This window comes from Chiloscyllium plagiosum, chromosome 37 (assembly GCF_004010195.1).
Source record: "Chiloscyllium plagiosum isolate BGI_BamShark_2017 chromosome 37, ASM401019v2, whole genome shotgun sequence".
NCBI classification, from domain to species: domain Eukaryota; kingdom Metazoa; phylum Chordata; class Chondrichthyes; order Orectolobiformes; family Hemiscylliidae; genus Chiloscyllium; species Chiloscyllium plagiosum.
The window spans coordinates 13,931,621-13,951,338 of NC_057746.1; the positions used below are offsets into that span (position 1 = coordinate 13,931,621).

Genomic DNA, 19,718 nt, shown 5'->3' on the forward strand with positions numbered 1-19,718 from the left:
TCCACTGATCGTGAAAAGCATAATATAAATTCTGGTCTTGACAGTCAACAACACAGAGACAGAGAAAAGATGATCAATGTTACCCCAAATTGAGCCACAGTGAAATAACTTAATAGAGCCTGGTATCCTGTCATCACGTCACCCTTATACGTGGAGAGTCCTTGAAACAGATCCAGCTTCCTCAGAGCCAGGTCCCACAGCAAACATATCCGACGTTCCTGTTTTTTTTTTCTTTTTTCAATCCCCTGCACTACCACTGCATAGCAGTAAACGTTGACTTTTTCCCCAAACATCACAAGTGGATGTATGCGCAGTAACTCACCAAAGGCACTATTGTGCAAAAGAAAAATACTTTACTCAATCTTTCTATCACCAGGAAAACACCTATGTGGCCAGGGAACCAGTACCAAGTTAATTCTGGTTATTCTCTAACTCTATATATAAATCTATACATACAGATGCTGCTTAGAGCTGTTTAGTCCCACCCACCGCTTCAGAACGTGGTGAACTGTAACTTTTCAGATGAGGAGGCGGAAATGACGCCATGGGGGCGGGCGGACGGCCGGTGGGCGGAGCGGAGACAGGAAGTGACGCAACTACCCCCCCGCACAGGGGTGGTTTGGCCGTTGTTGTGAGTGCGCGAGACCGAGAGAAAACAGATAAGACGGATCGGTGAACGGCAAGGGAGGAGCACAACGAAGGTGAGAAAGGAGCGAACGAAAGAATCGGCGCAGGCGAGTAACAAACGATAAAGCTCTTCACGTATATCTATACGCGCACCTTTTCTCTCTCTCTCACTCTCTCTCTCTGTATAACGTATATAAACGAATAAAGATCCGCAAAGGCCTGGGGCCTACTGAGCAGGCCCCACGGTCGGTGAGCGGCTTGCTCGAGCGGCATCGCCGGCCTTCGGTCAGTCAGGCCAGTGAGCGTGCGCGGAAGCGCGCGCCACCCACTCCCACTCCCTCCCTCCAGGTGGGCGGGGCTGTGCGCGCGCTCCGACAGGTGAAGGTGCGACAAGCGTGCGGAGTGCTGTAGCCAATGTGCACGTCACAAGGGGAGCGAGGGGGCGAAGGTGAGACCGAGACTTCTCACCTGTGGACTCGAGAGGGGAGGGATAGAGAGAGGGAGGTGTGGGTGTGCCGCTGCCCCGCGCCGCAGGTAAGGAGGTCGCATTCCCCCCCCCCCCCCTCCCCACGGCGCTGTTTACTGCATCCACAGCAGTAATGTGGTGAACGAAGGAAGAGAGAGACCTCCCAACCGCTGCTTCCCTTCAACGATGACATGCAGCTGCCGGTGTTGGACTGGAGTTATAGTCCGAACAGGTTTATTTGCAACCACAAGCTTTCGGAGGGTAGCTACGAGGGAATGGGAGCAAAAAGAAGGACCCCCATCGCTGGCTTTAAAGGAATACCCATGATTAGAAAATATTCTTTCTTTTGCAACTGTAAGCTGTAACCAGGAGTGTAAAAAAAATCTACTTTTCTGCACAGACTGTACGGACTTGTGCTGTACTTGGTTTTTATAAATAATTGAATAAGTTTCGTTTTAGAAATTTCAAATAAAGCAGTAATGTTGGGATAGCTGCCAAGATGCAGTGGGGATAGGTCAACATCCAAGTATTTCAACCAAAATATAATGAGGGTCTGCCAATTTCAAGATCCTCTTGTAGCCTTAATGTGAATGTAAATAGTTTCCTTTCATGTTTAGAAAAAGCTTTTGTTGCAATTGGATTGAAGCTCTGATAAGGAATGGCAAAATTCTATATTTTCTGGGCATTACTTGTGTTTATTAACTTATGAATAAAATATGTTTCTGCACTCCAAAAAATCTAGCATTTCTATAGTGGACTGTCAAATTCCAGTCAGTGATAGACTCTGAAGATGGAAATGTGTTTCTGGAAAAGCGTAGCAGGTCAGGCAGCATCTAGGGAACAGGAGAATCGACGTTTCGGGCATTAGCCCTTCTTCAGGAATGAAGAAGGGCTAATGCCCGAAACGTCGATTCTCCTGTTCCCTAGATGCTGCCTGACCTGCTGCGCTTTTCCAGCAACACATTTCCATCTCTGATCTCCAGCATCTGCAGACCTCACTTTCTCCTGATAGACTCTGAAGGACAAGGTAGCCTTTCCTGATGTGATGCATGAAACATAGCAGCCAGTTTGCGCACAGCAAACTGGTGCCCAGAAGATCATGTCCCAATGGTTAGTCTACTGTGCTGAAGGTTGGGCATACAGCCTTCATCCATTTGACGCACATGGCTGAGCAATGGGTGTATGCTAATGAAATTAACGTACCAACTTAATTAGATTAGATTCCCTACAGTGTGGAAACAGGCCCTTTGGCCCAACAAGTTCACACAGACCCTCCAAAGAATAACCCACCCAGACCCATTTCCCTCTGACTAATGCACCGAACACTATGGGCAATTTAGATTGGCCAATTGACCTGACCTGCACATATTTGGACTGTGGGAGGAAACCGGAGCACCCAGAGGAAACTTGCGCAGACACCTGGAGAATGTGCAAACTCCACACAGTCGCCCAAGGCTGGAATTGAACTAGAGTCCCTGGTGATGTGAGGCAGCAGTGCTAGCCACTCAGCCAACGTGCTGCCCAAATTCCCTTGTTTTGAGAATGAAGGTGGAAACTGTTCAGCTTTTCTCCTGCCCAGCATGTCAGCTGAGTCTTGCCACTCGAAAGGAGTCCACTGTGTAGACTCAGTTTGTCTTCTCAGTCAGATTGCTGTCTTGGAGGCAGGATATCAGCAATAAAATGACTTTCCTCACTCTAAATGTGGTAGATTTAGCATAGAGAGCAAAATACTTTTTTCATGGAATGAAAATAGTTAGTGATTGATCAGGTCTTTGGCTCAATGTGGAAGAATAGCATGTTGTAGTAGTGGTTTATGGGTTTTCAAGAGACAGAGATAAGGCAAACATGAGATTAAAATTGCTTGCATGGATAGTAACCAGCAAACTGGATTGGTTAGGCCTGTTTTGTTGCAGCTATTTCTAAGCACTTCTGTGAAGATAGTTATTTGCTGAAGGGGTGTGCAGGATTACTGTGTTTTCAAAGGCTAGTCTTTACCTTCCAACAGCAAACAGTACATTAATACCTTAATACATTAATTTGTATGATGTAAAACGTGCTAGCACATTTTGGTAATGATAGCAAAGCATGTATATGTAAGTTCAGGCAGTTGCTCTGTGATAGAAATGGATTGAAAGCTGCCTCTTATTACTAAAGTTACAGAAGGAGGTGGAAGGAGGTCTGAATGTCTGTTTGGATCCAAGTTGCTGAACAATCCCCTTGCCTAATTTTGATGCTAGAATACAGAACAGGAATAGAAAGCCTTCTAGAGATGAAGGGTTCTGAAGAAGGGCCATTGAACCTGAAATGTTAACTTTACTTTCTCTCCATAGATCCTGCTATACCTACTGAGCTTTTCCAGCAGTTTGTTTTTGCTTTAGGAGATGGTTTTGGGATGGGGTGGACTGATAGCTAAGTATTTGATTCAGACAAAGGAGCTAGGAGGTAAATATGATTTACATTATGACAGAAACTTCAGGAAGAAACATATAACAAGATCAGGTACAGGTTTTTAGATCCATCCAACTTTAGCAGCAAATAGATAAAATGAGCAGCAGCATCAGTGGGTTTAATTAGTATTGGGAAGCTATATTCATCAGCCAGTGCTTCAGTGAGGTACTTGATGTCATCATCTTTTGTAGGTGATAATTAGCTTGAAATGAAGGCTGCAGGTAAATTTTTTTTTGCAGTTCCTGTGGTCTCCTGTATAAAGATTTCATGCATTCACAATTGTACTTGATCTAGAATCCTTCTGGCAATAATTTCAGAATGCCATGTTGATTGTAAGCATAAGTTTACTTTTTTTTTTGCTGACGTGTTAGCATCATCACAATAATATGTATCTTACAAAGTAGAAATTTTTGAAGAGTTGGATCAGACTTTCCAAACAAAAGACAACTAACTTGGGCAAAAAGACAAGAACTAACTGGCTTGGATTGTGTGGCAAAGTTGGCCAGACCCTGTGGCTTCTGCACACTGCGGGGAGGTAAATTACTTCACCTGGCATGAAATAAGGACCTTGTGTGAAATAGGTTTGGCCAGTTGATTCTGTATCCTGTCTGAGATCAGCAAACAGCTGAACTTTGCACACTGCTTTAAAATTGGCAGTCTTGTTCAGAAGGTCACTCTTGTAGATTGTGTAAACATATTACTTGGGTCTTGTGGCAGGGGTTTGATTTATAGCAGAGGGTCATGAATCTAGAAAACACAGGCTGAATACATAATGGATATAAAGCCTTTTCAAAGGAAGATAGATATTGGAATAAAAATATTGAAATAAAATTAACTCCAGTATAGAATGCACATTCTGAAATTGTACAAATTGTTAATTAGGCTGCACCTTGAGTATGTCTGCAGATCTGGTTACCTCATTCCAGAACAGAGGTAGTTGCACAAGCAATGGCGAGCATGTTGCCTGGACTGGCAAACTATAACTAAAAAGGAAGATTGGACAGACTGGGCATCTCCGTGAAACAGAGAATGCTGAGGGGGTGATCTGATTGATTGAGATACACAAAATTGAGCTGATCTGGATAGAGTAAACACTAGTCAATTTGCCTTGAGAGTGCAGTGACCAGGTAGTGCAGATCTAAAATGATTGGAAAATCTTGGAGAGCTGAGGAAAATATCTTTCACCCAGTGGTTCTGAAAAAGATAGTTGAAGCAAAAACCTTTGTTAGATGAGATGCAGTCATGTAGGGCAGCATGGTGTCAGTGTTAGCACTGCTATCTTATACTGGCAAGAATTTGGGTTCAATTCCAGCCTTGGGTACTGTCTGTGCAAAGTTTACACATTCTCTGCATGTCTCATTGGGTTTTTGCTGGGTGCTGTGGTTTCCTCCCACAGTCCAAAGATGTGTATGTTAAATGGATTGACCATGTTAAATCATCCCTTAGTGTCCAGGGCTGTACAGGCTAGATGGGTTAGCCATGATCACTGCAGAGTTACAGGGATAGGGTTGGGAGCCTGGGTCAGGGTGGGATGGTCTTCAGAGGATTGTGCAAATTCAACAGGGTGAATGCCTTTTTCTTCACTGTAGGCATTCTATGAAACATTGTCTTCTGTATTTGAGTTGACAGGGAATATGGGCTGAAAGTGTGTTGCTGGAAAAGCGCAGCAGGTCAGGCAGCATCCAGGGAACAGGGGAATCGACGTTTCGGGCATAAGCCCTTCTTCAGGAATATGTGTGCTACTAGAAGCAGAATTAAAAGTCTTCACCAAATATTGTCAATTATGAAGTCTCCAATTCTTTTGAAAGACAGAACATGCCAGGAAAACTTCATTTTCCCAGATGCACAGTGTTGATATTGGTTTAAGTCAGCAATAAATCTTTTTAGTTGAAACTTTATTGCTGGAACAGCACAGCAGGTCAGGCAGCATCCAGGGAACAGGAGATTCGACGTTTCGGGCACAGGCCCTTCTTCAGGAAACGTCCCGAAACGTCGAATCTCCTGTTCCCTGGATGCTGCCTGACCTGCTGTGCTGTTCCAGCAATAAAGTTTCAACTTTGATCTCCAGCATCTGCAGACCTCACTTTCTCCTCGAATAAATCTTTTTACAATAACTGACATGCACTTAAATTTTGAGATTTTATTTGAAAAATAGTTGCAAGGTATTTGTTACCTGTGTCATGTTTTTCTGGCTCCGTTAGTGGGAATTCCTTGATGACAGGCTCCTGTTGGCAGCCCCTCTCCCTCTCCCCTTTTGTAGCTAGTTGATTCTCCACTCCCACCCACTTTGATATCACCTTTCTCCATTCCACCCCCTCCTTTGCAACCAGTTGTTTCTGCTGTTCCCCTTCAGTTGCTCACTTCTCCCTCATTCCTCTCCTCCTTTGCAGCCATTCACTATATATCTCTCCCATTGCTACCCAATTACTTCCTGCCTTGCTGTCTATATGTCTACTCCCCCTATGTTCTTGCCGGACAGATTCTCTGCACCTTTCAGCTTGGCCATCTTAGTTCAGTACTGCTGCTCACCACCTCACTGGTTCTCCACTGACAGGCTGTTTCCATTCCATACCTGATCAACTGCGGAAGGGAACAAGCTGAAAAGTGGCTCCTTTCAAAATTTCACAGTTTTGACTTTGTCTGGTTGGTCACGTTCACAATTCATTTTTCCCAGGTCACTTTCAAGGGTGACTTTGCCAATTACATCCCTGTGTATTTTGAGCGCTGACTTACTTCAGATGGCTTTAAGATGGGTAACTTGTTTTTTGGCCAGCATGACCAAGTGGCCTTTTTCTATTGTAAAGCCCTGATAATTTGACATTAAGAATGTACAGAGTTGAGGGTTGGGTCCTGGATTAAAAAGAGTGCATTGTCATTGGCTAACCTGGTTAAATGGGCTAACATTTGTTACCCATCCCTAATAGTCCTTGAGAAAGTTGTGAGCTGCTTTCTTGTCTGATGCAGGTAAACCCATAGGCAAGGGAGTTCCAAAATATTGACCCAGCGACACTGCAGGAATGTCAGTACAGTTTCAAGGCAGGATGATGTAATGCTTGAATGGAAACTGGTGGTGCTCCTGCTGTCCTTGTCCTTTAGGTGGTGGATTTGAAAGAATGAGTACTGAATTGCTGCAGTACCTCTTGGACATGCTGTTCACTGCCAGTTTGTCAGTGGTGGAGGGAGTGAATATCAGAAGCTTGTGGATGGGACTGTTTTGTCCTTAGTAATACCAAACGACTTGAATGCTGATGGTGCAGGAGTTTCAAATGTTGGATCATGAGGTGGTAGTATAGTGATAATGAAACTGGGCGAGTAAACCAGAGTCTGGATCAGTGGTGCTGGAAGAGCACAGCAATTCAGGCAGCATCCGAGTGCAGGCAAAATCGACGTTTCGGGCAAAAGCCCTTCATCAGGAATAAAGGCAGAGAGCCTGAAGCGTGGAGAGATAAGCTAGAGGAGGGTGGTTGTGGGGAGAGAGTGGCATAGAGTACAATAGGTCAGTGGGGAAGGAGATGAAGGTGATAGGTCAGGGAGGAGAGGGTGGAGTGGATAGGTGGAAAAGGAGCTGGGCAGGTCGGACAAGTCCGGACAGGTCAGGGGATCGAGTTTCTGGAGGTTAGAAGCTAGGATGAGGTGGGGGAAGGGGAAATGAGGAAACTGTTGAAATCCGCATTGATGCCCTGGGGTTGAAGTGTTCCGAGGCGGAAGATGAGGCGTTCTTCCTCCAGGCGTCTGGTGGTGAGGGAGCGGCGGTGGAGGAGGCCCAGCACCTCCATGTCCTCGGCAGAGTGGGAGGGGGAGTTGAAATGTTGAGCCACTGGGCGATGTGGTTGATTGGTGCGGGTGTCTCGGAGATGTTCCCTAAAGCGCTCTGCTAGGAGGCGTCCAGTCTCCCCAATGTAGAGGAGACCGCATCGGGAGCAACGGACCAGCCCCAGGGTAATCTTCTGAGAACATGGTTCTAATCTGACCATAGCAAATGGTAGCATGAAAAGCTAGGTTAATGGGGACCATGTAACCATTGCCTTAAAAAAACCATCTCATTCACTAATTTCCTCGGAAGGAAATCTACTATGCTTGATCCAGCTGATGTGACTCCAGACCCACAGCCATGTGGTTGACTCATCACTACCCTGCAGGCAATAAATGCTAGCCTCACCAGCAATAATCTTTTTTAAAAAAAAGTATACTGCAGACCACAATTTCTTTTGCGTTGACTTGATGCTGGCAGCTTTATATTAAACTGTTTATATGCATTTTTAATGGTTTATCATTTTGGACTCAACGTGATTTGCCTCAACCAGTAAATTGAATTAAATTGAATTGAATTATTGTCACACATACCGAGACACAGTGCAGAGCTTTGCTTTGCGAGCAATACAGGCAGATCAGAGTTAAATAGTGTAAATAAGTAAATATAGGTAAAAACCAGTAAATTGAATTAAATTGAATTGAATTTATTGTCACACATACCGAGACACAGTGCAGAGCTTTGCTTTGCGAGCAATACAGGCAGATCAGAGTTAAATAGTGTAAATAAGTAAATATAGGTAAACAGCGGCAAAAACAAAGCACAGGTACAGGCGAATGTTAGGAGTTTGAGAGTCCATTCAGTATTCTAACAACAGTAGGGTAGAAACTGTTTCGAAACCAGTTGGTGCATGTGTTCAGGCTTCTATACCTTCTACCTGATGGTAGAGGTTGTAGAAAAACATTGCCAGGATGGAATGGATCTTTGATAATACTGGCAGCCTTTCCTTGACAGTGGGCCTGGTAGATGGATTCTGTTGATGGGAGATTGGCCTTTTGTGATTGTCCGGGCTGAATTCACCACTCTCTGTAACCACCTCTGATCTTGAATGGTACAGATGCCATACCAGGCAATCATACATCCAGACAGAATGCTCTCCGTGACACACCTATAAAAGTTGGCAATTGTATTCGCCGTCATGCCAAATTTCCTCTGCTGCCTGAGGAAAAGCCTGTCGGGCCTTTGTAACCAGTGTGTCCAAATGAAGAGCCCAAGAAAGCTTGTTGTGGAAGACCACCCCAGGAGCTTGACACTGTCCACTCATTCCACCTGTGAGCTGTTAATGTATTAGGGGGGTACGAGTAACATCCCGCTGAAAGTCAATAACTAGTTTCTTGGCAAGGTTGTTGAGAGCTAGGTTGTTCTCAGTGCACCATTTCTCGAGGTCTTCCACCTCCCCTCTGTAGTCTGTTTTGTCACCATCTGAGATTCGACAGGCTATGGTGGTGTCATCAGTGAACTTATAAATGGCATTAGTTTGGTATTTGGCAATGCAATCATGGGTATACAGTGAGTACAGTAGTGGGATGAGTGTGCACCCGTGGGGGGGGCTCCAGTGTTGTGTTAGTGAGAATCCTAGAATATTATTTAACCCACTGACTGAAATTTTGCTAAAGGTGAGGCCTCAATTTTATTACATGCATAGATGTAGTTTGTTGATATGTATCTATGTGCATCAGTTGCAGTCGTTCCTTTTCCCTTCTCTTATCTGCAGACATAATTAGCACAAAAATTAGAGCTGGTAAGAATGAAAAACATTGATGGAAAAGCTCAGGTCTGGCAGCAGTGGAGAGTGAAACAGAAGTAATGTTTTAAGTGACTCTTGTATATGATTAAACTGTTTGCATGTATGATTTTCAGTATCTGCAGACTTTTGCTTTTAGGGCTGTTGAGATCTTCCTGATCATTTGCTGTACTGATTGGTAGCATAAGTAATTGGGAGGCTATTACAATCTTTTTACTAGGGTTTATCTTGACTTGTTCACCTACCCAAAAAGTTGTTTGGTTTTGAAGTGTCTGTCACAATAATGGCTGTGTTATATCTTTCCATTGTTTCTGTATGGTTATTTTGTAAATGATATTTATTCTGGCTTGGATTAATGCTATGTTTCTGTGCTTTTCTTCTTTTGCAGTCTGGATGTGTGAAGGCTAACACTTGTAAAATAAAACTTTAAAAATTGCTGCAGTTACTATGGCAGCGCCGGTGAACACTCAGAATCCTAGTAAAACCTGGGAGCTCAGCCTCTATGAGCTACACCGGACCCCACAGGTGAGTAAAACAGGGCAGCTCAGCCTCTACGAACTGCAAAGGACCCCGCAGGTACGTGTGAAGCAGAGGGAATATCCCTTTATGTCTATTTTGCATGTCTGCATGAGAGATATACAAATCTATAAAACAAAAGCCTCTGCAATGTTTTAGTTGCTGTAAAATTCACACTCCTGAATGGCATATGTGCGCACAGCAATAATTTTCCAATAAGGCTTACAGTGCTTCTCAACTCAGTTTTTAAAATTACGCAGTTCCTTTTTCTCTTTTTCTTTGAAACTTTGCATCTATTTTTATTAGTTTCTTCTTTCCTGGTTGCCAATGAAGCTCTCTTTTTATTTGGAAAAGAGAGGTCTTTGTAGTCCTCTTCCTCTTGGTGTATAAAAATCCCTGACCAGGGATTTTGACAAACGTCTGCTGATCTGACGCGTGTTGGTATCCCAACCCCTCAATTAATAACTTCGTTATGATTGTACAGGGGCAGGAGTTTGTTTGCATACTCTATGCCTGCCTCTTTAACATGACACCTGTGACTCCCACCTTTTTCTAGCAGGTTTGTGTTACCATGATAAAAGATTTGTCAAGAAAAGGAAAACTTTTTTTGTTAGGGAGTTAAAAGGCTATTTGTTATATAGATCTTTACAATTTAGAATGATGATTTTAATTAAAACATCATTGTGCTCTAAATAAGCCTATTCAATTGGTTATAGCTACATCATAGTTGCAGATAATTGATTCAAAGAGCAGTTTTATGGTTACAATTAGTAGTGTTTCTCATGCAGCTGAGGTGATACATTGTTGTGAATAGCTTCTAATACATTTTTCATTATGAATATTGCAGTTGAAAGTTTTTTGTAATTCTGTACATCTGAGATTAAAGTTTGTTTTGATTTTACTGGCAAATTTTAAAATTAATTCCCAAAAGTAACATTAATTCTTAAAATATGTACACTTCTTACAGAATTGTCATTCAAATTAGAAATGTCCTTTTTCTCATTAAATTTTTACATTAGCTTTTTGATTTCCCCTTTGCAATTCTCGTGAATAGATATACTGAACCTGAGCATGGGTGTTCTTGGAGATGAGTAAAATAAAAATGCAAAGACTATCATTAAATTTCAGATTTAGATTCTTTTTATTGATACACAACAAAACGTATGAGCTTACCTAGGCAAATTTTGTATTCCGCCAGAGAAATTTGATACTTTCCCATGTTTCGTTTAGGAATCCAAATGTTCATCCTGTGGTGCTCTTCACTTTCTAAGTGGTGCTTTTTTAAAAATTAAAAGCCTGTTAAGTGAAAATGGTTGCCGATGCCTGTGCTGCATTAACTCAGCTGAACTCGCATCCTGCCACTTTCCCTCAGATCTCCATGACTGGAGGTCCATCTTCTGGACTTTGAGGAGTGTTGTTGTTGGTTTCATGTCTGAAATTTAAATAGAAAATGTCGCAAATGCATTGAGGGTCAGTTGGCATGTATATGGAGAAGAGGCAGATGATCTTTGTTTTCAAGCTAATTTGGTCAACTGTCCATTGATTAGTATCTGACCAATTCTGCCCTTACCTCAAGCTGTTTATTTTTGAGAAACTGTAAGGTTGCATGCTAGTTATATCTGCTGTGGAATCAATTAAGAAGCATCCAATTGTAACTTGAAAAATTAATACTGTGTGCTGCTATTGGTGGGTGTGCATTAACCGTATGTATATTTGTGGATTTTGCATCTGCAGCTAATTTGAACACTGCACAACAATTAATGTCTGAAAGTCTTGCTGCCTACCAAAGGAAAATTTCATTTATGCAAAGGCCAACTGGATCTTGATGAAGATTACTTCCTATGCAATTGTACAGCACAGAGGGAGACCATTTGGCCCATTAATCCTGAGCTGGTTTTTTGATAAAGCTATCCAATTAGACAGAGTCTGCCTCTTTTTCTCCACTTCCTTTTTAATCTGTCTAGGAGTATGTCAAGTTCCCCTTGAAAGTTGCTATTCAATCTGTTTTCACCAGACAGTGCATTCCAGATTGTACTGGCAGAATCAAAATAAAACTCCCACCTCCTTTGTGTCTCTTCAGCCGAATCTGTAACTGTTGTTGTCTGGTTTCTGAATTTTCTGCTAGTGCAAGCAGTTTCTCTTCTTTAAATATATCAAGGCCTGAATGATTCTTGAACTTTTTTTTGCCTCCCTTCAACAATCCCTGCTGCAAGGCTGGGCAAACCTAACCTGTCCAGTGTCTCTATATAATTTAAGGCCCTCATCCCTGGACCTATTCTGGTCAATCTTATCTCTGTACTCTCTATAAAGTCTTGACACCTTTGCTGAATCGTGGTGTTCGATTGGATACGCATTGCCAGCTGATGCCTAACAAGTCATTGCTGAATCTTTAGCAAAATTTCCTGGCTTTTGTTTTCTGAGCTTTTTTTTGACTAAGTTGTGCAATTGAAAACCTCCCCATGAACATTTTTATTCATCAGTGTGAAGGATAGTTTTTCCACTGTTCAGCCTTTTTGATAACCTTGTTTTTGATTTATGACACTTAATTTACAAAGAGATCAAATTCCTGGCCAAAGCTTGTCTGTTGCATTTTAAATTGTTTTTTGTAGGAACATGGGATGCACAGTCAGATATGCCAATTCTTTCACTGAATGGTATGAAGTCGATTCTAGAGATTCAATGTTTTTTTTCAGGCAGCTGTGTGACGTGATCTGGGAAAGTGAGATGGAGGAGTTTTTGGAGGGGGGGGGGAGCTTCTTGTTAGTTCTGGATCCTGTACATTAGAGCCATGTTCATCTTTGAATGTTCATGGAAATTCTGCTTGCCTGCGAATGCATTGACCAATTTTCCCGAGAAGTGTCATTAAGCAGCTTCATTGCAATGTCCTGGTTGAGAATGTAAATTCACATTAGGGGAAGTTTCAGTGGGCATCTGAGTTAGATGAAAAGAAACTGAATAAAGGGTTAGAATGAGTATGGTAAACACAGATTTAAGTGTGAGCATTTCAGATATATTTATAGTAAATTAGTGAACAAGACGGTTGCTGAGGGTGAGGAAATGGCATTACTTCAATAGCAATAACTCTGCTTTAATTGGGGTAGCGTATATCCCTTATTACAAAATGTTTGGATGAAGTAGAAGTAAAGGATGGACACTTACATTTTTGAAGGATTCTACCACAACACAAGTAGAAATCTCTTGATAGAGTATTTGGAATCAGTTTTCAAAGATTCTGAATTCTGGCAGAACGGTAATTCAAAAAGATGAGTCCAGATAATGAATTCCATAGAGTGGGAAACTAATCTATTGAGGTCAAAAGTAGAATAGAATAAATGCTGGAGCCCAATGGCAGATGACCAAAAAGGCAAAGCTCTGACTACACTCTTTCAAATATCTTTGAATTAAAGAAGCTGATTCAAAGGACTGGAAAGTTGCCAGTATTGCACTTGTGTTTGAGAAAGGAGAAAAAAATTATTGGGTAACTATAGATCAGTGTGCCTAACATCAGGACAAGGTAACTAGAGAGCATGGTGTGGATGAAATCGACTAGTCGAGAAATAAATGAGCCAGTTATGGGCAGTCAGTGGATTTGTGAAAGGCCACTCATGCTTAGTAAATGCAGTACCGCTTTGAGGATTAACTGAGTGAGAAAGGAAATATTGTGGCTTTCATATTTTCAAAGGCATTTGATTGTGATACTGAATCCATGTTGGTTGTGGGGGGTAGGAGTTAGGTGTTGAAAATTGGAAAGGGACGTAGGTTCAAGAGAGAACTAAATGAAAGATTAGAATGAGTATGAAGAAGGGTCTTTGGACCTAAAATGTTAATTCTGATTTTTCTCCACAGGTTCTGCTAGAGTGTTTCCAGCAATTTCTGTTTTTTTTTTATTAGAATGAGTATGTTAGCCTTCGTATCACTCTGTATTCTAACATTCATCTAACCCTCAGATTTACTGCTATTTTTGACAACTTCATTGGCATTGGCAAGGACACCCAGGTACCTTCCGTACATCTACCTTTCTAACTTCTTACTTTTAAGAACTTCTCTGCATATCTGTTCTTCTGACCAAAGTGGGTAACCTCACATTGCTCCACATTATGTCCCATCTACCCAATCACTTAGTCCAGACAGATCTCCTTAAAGCCACTTTTCATCTTCCTTGCAGCACATATTTTCACCGACCTCTCTACCATCCATGGACTTAGAATTATTTAATTTAGACCCATGTCCAAGTTATTTAAATTTATTCTGCTGGGGTCTAAAGAACTGATCCTTGTGTTGCCTCACTGGGCACAGCTTGCAAACATGAGAATGACATGTTTATTCCTACTCTGACTGTTAATTGTTCCTTTATCCATGAAGTACATTACCTCCTAATTGCACTTTAATTTTGCTAAGCTTTCTTCTGTGGGGAACTTATCAAAAGCCATTGAAAATCCAAGTGGAAATCGATGTGCACCAACTCTTTATTCATTCTGTTAATAGAATGCTGAGAAGCATTCCCAACAGATGTGTCAAACATGAGTTTACATTCACAAATCCACATTAATTTTACCCAATCTGATCATTATTATCCAAATATTATGGATCTGTCATAACCTTTATAATAGGTTCTTGCACTTTCCCTACTATTATTGATGTAAGGCTACCAGGTCTGTAGTTCCTACTTTGTCTCTCTAAAATAGTGTAGTGAGATTTGCTATCTTCCAATCTGCAGGAGCATTCTAGAATCTGTAAAACTTTGGAAGATGATCACCAATGCATCCACAATATCTATAGCTACCTGTTCCAACATTTTTGAATGTATAATACTGAACCCAGGGATAGAAAACTTTTGATTCCATTCATTTCTCTAATACAACCTTCCGAGGAAATGCTAATTTTGTTCAAATCTCCATGCACCCCAGTTCCTTAGAGCTCCAATTTTGATAGGTTTCATGTATCTTCCTTGAAGACAGGTTCAAAGTAATTATTCAACTTCTTTGACTTTTTCTTTATTGTCTGTTCTAAATTCTCGTGACTCTGCCTGTATTGGACCTATATTTTTTGAGTCAACCGTCTTTTGATGTACCTTTTTAGAAGCTTTTTATAGTCTATTTTTGTGGTTTGACGCTTGAATTTCATATTATTCATTTATTTTCCATTTCTTCGTATCACTCTGTATTCTAACATTCATCTAACCCTCAGATTTACTGCTATTTTTGACAACTTCATAGATGTGTTTTAATCTGATATAATTCTTAAACTTCGTTTTTGGACAAGATTTACTCACTTTTCTTAAAAGGAATGTATAGTGTGCTGTAAAAATAGAGAAGGAATGATGTATTAATTCTTTGGAGACTATCCATTGTCTGTATACCTTCTCAACTTTTAATACATTTTCCCAATCTAGCTCAGCTGGTATGCCCTCAAACCTTTAATTTCCTTTGTTCAAATTTAACACTTTGGCTTCAGATTGAAATAGCTCACTTTCAAACAAACTATAAAATTCTACGATATATAGTCACTCATCCATAAAGTTTCTTGATAGATGTAAAATAACCTGTTGTCTCATCAGCTCCTTAACATGCCTCTTCAGAAAATTATTCTTTGCAGTGTTTGTGCTCATTTAACCCCTCTATATGCAGATTGAAATCACCATGATTACTGTATGACTTACACTGTGTTTCTCTAATCTCCTGTTGAACACCATGCTCCACACCGCCCTTGCTATTTGTTGACTTAAAAACAACTACCATTGTTTGCTGTCTCTTGTTGTTTAACTCCTCCCAAACAGATTCCACAATTTGATTTTATAATCTGAGATCTTCCCATACTAATGTACTGATACTGTTCCTTATTATCATAAGTTCATATGATATAGGAACAGAATTAGGCCATTCAGCCCATCGAGTCTGATCTGACATTCAATCCAGGCCGATATGCTCCTTGTCCCCATTTTCCTGCCTTCTCTCCATATCCCTTCAATCTATTATCTGTCTACCTCCTTCGTAAGTTTACTCACTGTCCCAGCATCCACTGCATTTTGCAGTAGCCAATTCCACAGATTCACAACCCTTTGGGAGAAGTGGTTTTTCCTCAACTGTTTTAAATTTGCTACCCCTTATCCTAAGACTATAACCTCTCATCCTATAATGCCCCACAAGGGGAAGCATCCTCTCCATGTCTATTTTATTCCCAGCTTTTATCATCTTGAATACCTCAATTTGATCTCTTCTCATTCTTCTAAATTCCAGAGAGTATTGGCCTAAACTGTTCAATCTCTCTTCAAACAACAAACCCCTCATCTCTGGGTTCAATCTACTGAACCTTCTGTGAAGTGACTCCAATGCCACTGAATCTTCCCTTAAGGGGACCAAACTGTGCACAATACCTCTCAGTGAGGTCTCACCAATGCCTTGTATGGTTGCAACAAACTTTCTTACCTTTTTATATTTTATTCCTTTAGCTATGAAAACCAACATTCCATTCGCTTTCTTCATTATCTATGTTACCTGCATGCAAATTTTCTGCGACTCATGAGTGAGTACACCTAGCTCTCTGCAATGGAGCACCCCAAAGTCTCTTCCAATTTAAGATAGTAAATTGCATTCCCATTTTCTCGACCCAAAAGCGTGACCTCACACTTATCCATGTTAAACTCCATGTGCCCACTTTCCTAACCAACCTATATCCATTTGTAAGATTCTTATTTCCTATTGCAATTTACCATCCCCCCCCCCCCCCCCCCCCCTCCCTATTTTTGTCATCTGCAAATTTGGCAATAGAGTCTGCTACCTCTGTATCCAGTGCAGTACCACCTCCTTTTTCTTTTTTTATATCCTTTCTCAGTAACCAGTATTCTAGAATATTCAGTTCCTTACCTGGTCATTCTACAGTTGTGTTTCTGTAATGGTAGTTAGATCGCACCCATTTGGGGGTGGCACGGTGACGTAGTGTCTTGCACTGTTGCCTCTCAGCATCAGGCACCCAGGTTCGATTCTCGTCTTGGGCGACTGTCTGTGTGGAGTTTGCATGTTCACATTGTATCTGCGTGGGTTTCCTCCGGTTGTTCCGTTTTCCTCCCACAATTCAAAGATGTGCAGGTTAGGTGAATTGGCCATACTGAATTGCCCATAGTGTTAGGTGCATTAGTCAGGAGTAAATATAGGGTTAGGAAATGCGTTTGTGTGGGTTACTCTTCGGGGAGTCGGTGTGGACTTGTTGGGCCAAATGGTCTGTTTCCATGTTGTATGGAATCTAATCAAATCTAAACTCGAAGCCTTTAAATCATCTCCTTTGTTATGAATATGTTGTGCATTCAGGTAGAGTGTCCCTAACTTTCTTTTTGGAGTGATTCCACGTTCAAAGCTTGGCTGATGCTCACCTTTGTTTTGGCTACCATATAATTGCATTTGCAACCTCTCTGCCTCTGTTACCATCTTTCCTTACATATAATTTGAGCACTTATTGGCTTCCCATCACCCTAAGAAGCAAGTTTAAACTGCCTCCAGTAGTACTGGCAAATCTCCCTGTGATGAAATCAGTTTCTGTCCTGGAGAGCTGTAACCTGTTCACCTTAAGTCCAACTACCCCAGAGAAATCTAATGACCTCATAATACCAGTTCTCCACCACCTGTTCAATGAATCATAGTCATAGAGATGTACAGCATGGAAACAGACCCTTCGGTCCAACCCGTCCATGCTGACCAGATATCCCAACCCAATCTAGTCCCGTCTGCCAGCACCAAGCCCATATCCCTCCAAATCCTTCATATTCATATACCCATCCAAATGCCTCTTAAATGTTGCAATTGTACCATCCGCTACCACTTCCTCTGGCAGCTCATTCCATACCTGTACCACCCTTTGTGAAAAAGTTGCCCCTTAGGTCTCTCTTATATCTTCCCCCTATCACCCTAAACCTATGCCCTCTAGTTCTGGGCTCCCTGACCCCGGGAAAAGACTTTGCCTATTTGCCCTGTCCATGCCCCTCATAATTTTGTAAACCTCTATAAGGTCACCACTCAGCCTCTGATGCTCCAGGGAAAACAGCCCCAGCCTGTTCAGCCTCTCCCTATAGCTCAAATCCTCCAACCCTGGCAATATCCTTGTAAATCTTTTCTGGACCCTTTTAAGTTTCACAACATCTTTCTGCTAGGAAGGAGACCAGAATTGCATGCAATTTTCCAACCGTGGCCTAACCAATGTCCTGTACAGCCGCAACATGACCTCCTAACTCCGTACTCAATACTCTGACCAATTTCTATGCTCACTAGCTCTTGGCACTCGGAGTAATTCTGAGTTTACTGCTATCGAGGTTCTGTTTCAAATTTCCTCCCGAATTCCTTAAAACCTGCTTTGGGAACTCCTTCCGCTTTCACACTATGTCAAAGTACCAGTGCAGGTCATGTCCTTTGGCAGTTCATGCTGTTCCTGAAAGAGACCCTGTAGCTGTTTGGTGACATCTGTGACCGAGGGATGTAGCATACCATCCTGGAAACATTTATTGCTACAGAACTGACTGCCTGATTGGAATCCTTAATGCTATTGTTGTGCCACTGTTCTTCCTTTTCTCCATAAGACAGGAGCAGAAGTAGGTGTATTAGGTCTGTCTGTCATTTAGTGAGATCATGACTGATCTGATTTTCCTCAACTCCCCTTTCCTGCCTTTTCCTCCATTACTATTGATGCCCTTACTGATTTAAAAATGTGTCTGTCTCAGCCTGTGATTTGGAGATGCCGGTGCTCGACTGGAGTGTACAAAGTTAAAAATCACAAAACACCAGGTTGTAGTCCAACAGGTTTATTTGGAAGCACCGGCTTTTGGAGCGCTGCTCTTTCATCAGGTGGTTGTGGAATATAAGATCGTAAGACACAATTTATAGCAAAAGTTTACATTGTGATGTAACTGAAATTATATCTTGAAAAAGACCTGGATTGTTTAAGTCTCTCATCTTTTAGAATTACCATGTTCGTTTCAGTTGTTTCATATGTAATTTGCAAAACCTTTTTTAAAAGTTACATTCTCAAGTGAACTTCAACAGTTGGTGTCATGTCAGCCCAGATAATGCATTTAATGTGTGATCTGCCCTGTGAGAGAGTGTCTATGCCACAATGGTCAGACTGATTCTAATCTTAAAAGAAAACGCATTTACAGAATCTTCCATGGAATCATACAGTTTTTGAGCAAAGTAAAATGTAATTCTGCCAGTACAAATTCACCCCACAATATAAGACGCGTTATAGTTGTGTCTGTGCATGTGTTGGGGGGGAGGTGTCAGCGGATGTTGAGTGTCTGTGAGAGAGAGTGTGTATGTGTGAGAGTGTAAAGGGGTTGAAGTCTGTGAGGGTGCGTGTGGAAGTGTGAGAGCGTATAAGAGAGGGTGTGTGTGTGTACGTCTGTCAGTGTGTGTATATGCAATGGGGTCACTTGTAGTGTCATATGAACCCAAAGTCCTGGTTGAGGCCATCCCCATGGGTACCAAACTTAGATTTGCTACAGTTTGGAGACCGGCCATTTGGCCCAACAAGTCCACATCGACCCTCCAAAGAGTAACCCATCCAGACCCATGTCCCTACTTCACCCCTGACTAATTGGCTATCAGCCTCTGCTCCGCCACTTTTCGTTGTTGTCTGTCCCGAAGTTCACCTTGAGGACGGTCACCTGAAGGTCCGAGGTTGGATGTCCTGGACCGTTCAGCCGAGGATCTACTGAGTGATGAGAGGTCAACAACCTGTGATAAAGAACTTCACAGATGCATTACCATCTGAGAGAAGAAAATTCCTTCTCCTATCTATCTTTAAATGTGTGACCCCTTATTTTGAGATTACACTTTTTCTGGTCCGCAATGGTAAACAATCTTTTTCATATCCACCCTATCAAGTCCCCTAAGAATCTTATGTTTCAAAAAGGTCACCATCATTCTTTATTCCAGTAGGTTGTAGCTCAATCTACTCTAACTGTCCTTGCCCATACTCGGTATCAGAGCTGAAAATGTGTTGCTGGAAAAGCACAGCAGGTCAGGCAGCATCCAGGGAACAGGAGAATCGACGTTTCGGGCATAAGCCCTTCTTCAGGAAACTTCCCCCCCTTTCCCCTCCCCTTTCCCCTCCCCTTTCCCCTC

General features: G+C 41.9%; 1 protein-coding gene across 2 annotated transcripts in view; it reads left to right on the forward strand.

The window, feature by feature from the left end:
* Positions 1–587: 587 nt before the first annotated feature.
* The window catches only part of LOC122541312 (E3 ubiquitin-protein ligase RING2-B-like), a 44,319-nt gene continuing 25,188 nt past the window's right edge, over positions 588–19,718 (forward strand). The window contains exons 1-2 of one of the 2 annotated variants that reach the window (XM_043677942.1): positions 588–701; positions 9,485–9,672. In XM_043677942.1, coding sequence (XP_043533877.1) covers positions 9,544–9,672 — 129 coding nt within the window. In that variant the 5' untranslated portion in view covers positions 588–701; positions 9,485–9,543. The remainder of the gene's footprint in view (positions 702–9,484; positions 9,673–19,718) is intronic. The other variant, XM_043677943.1, reaches the window with a different exon arrangement.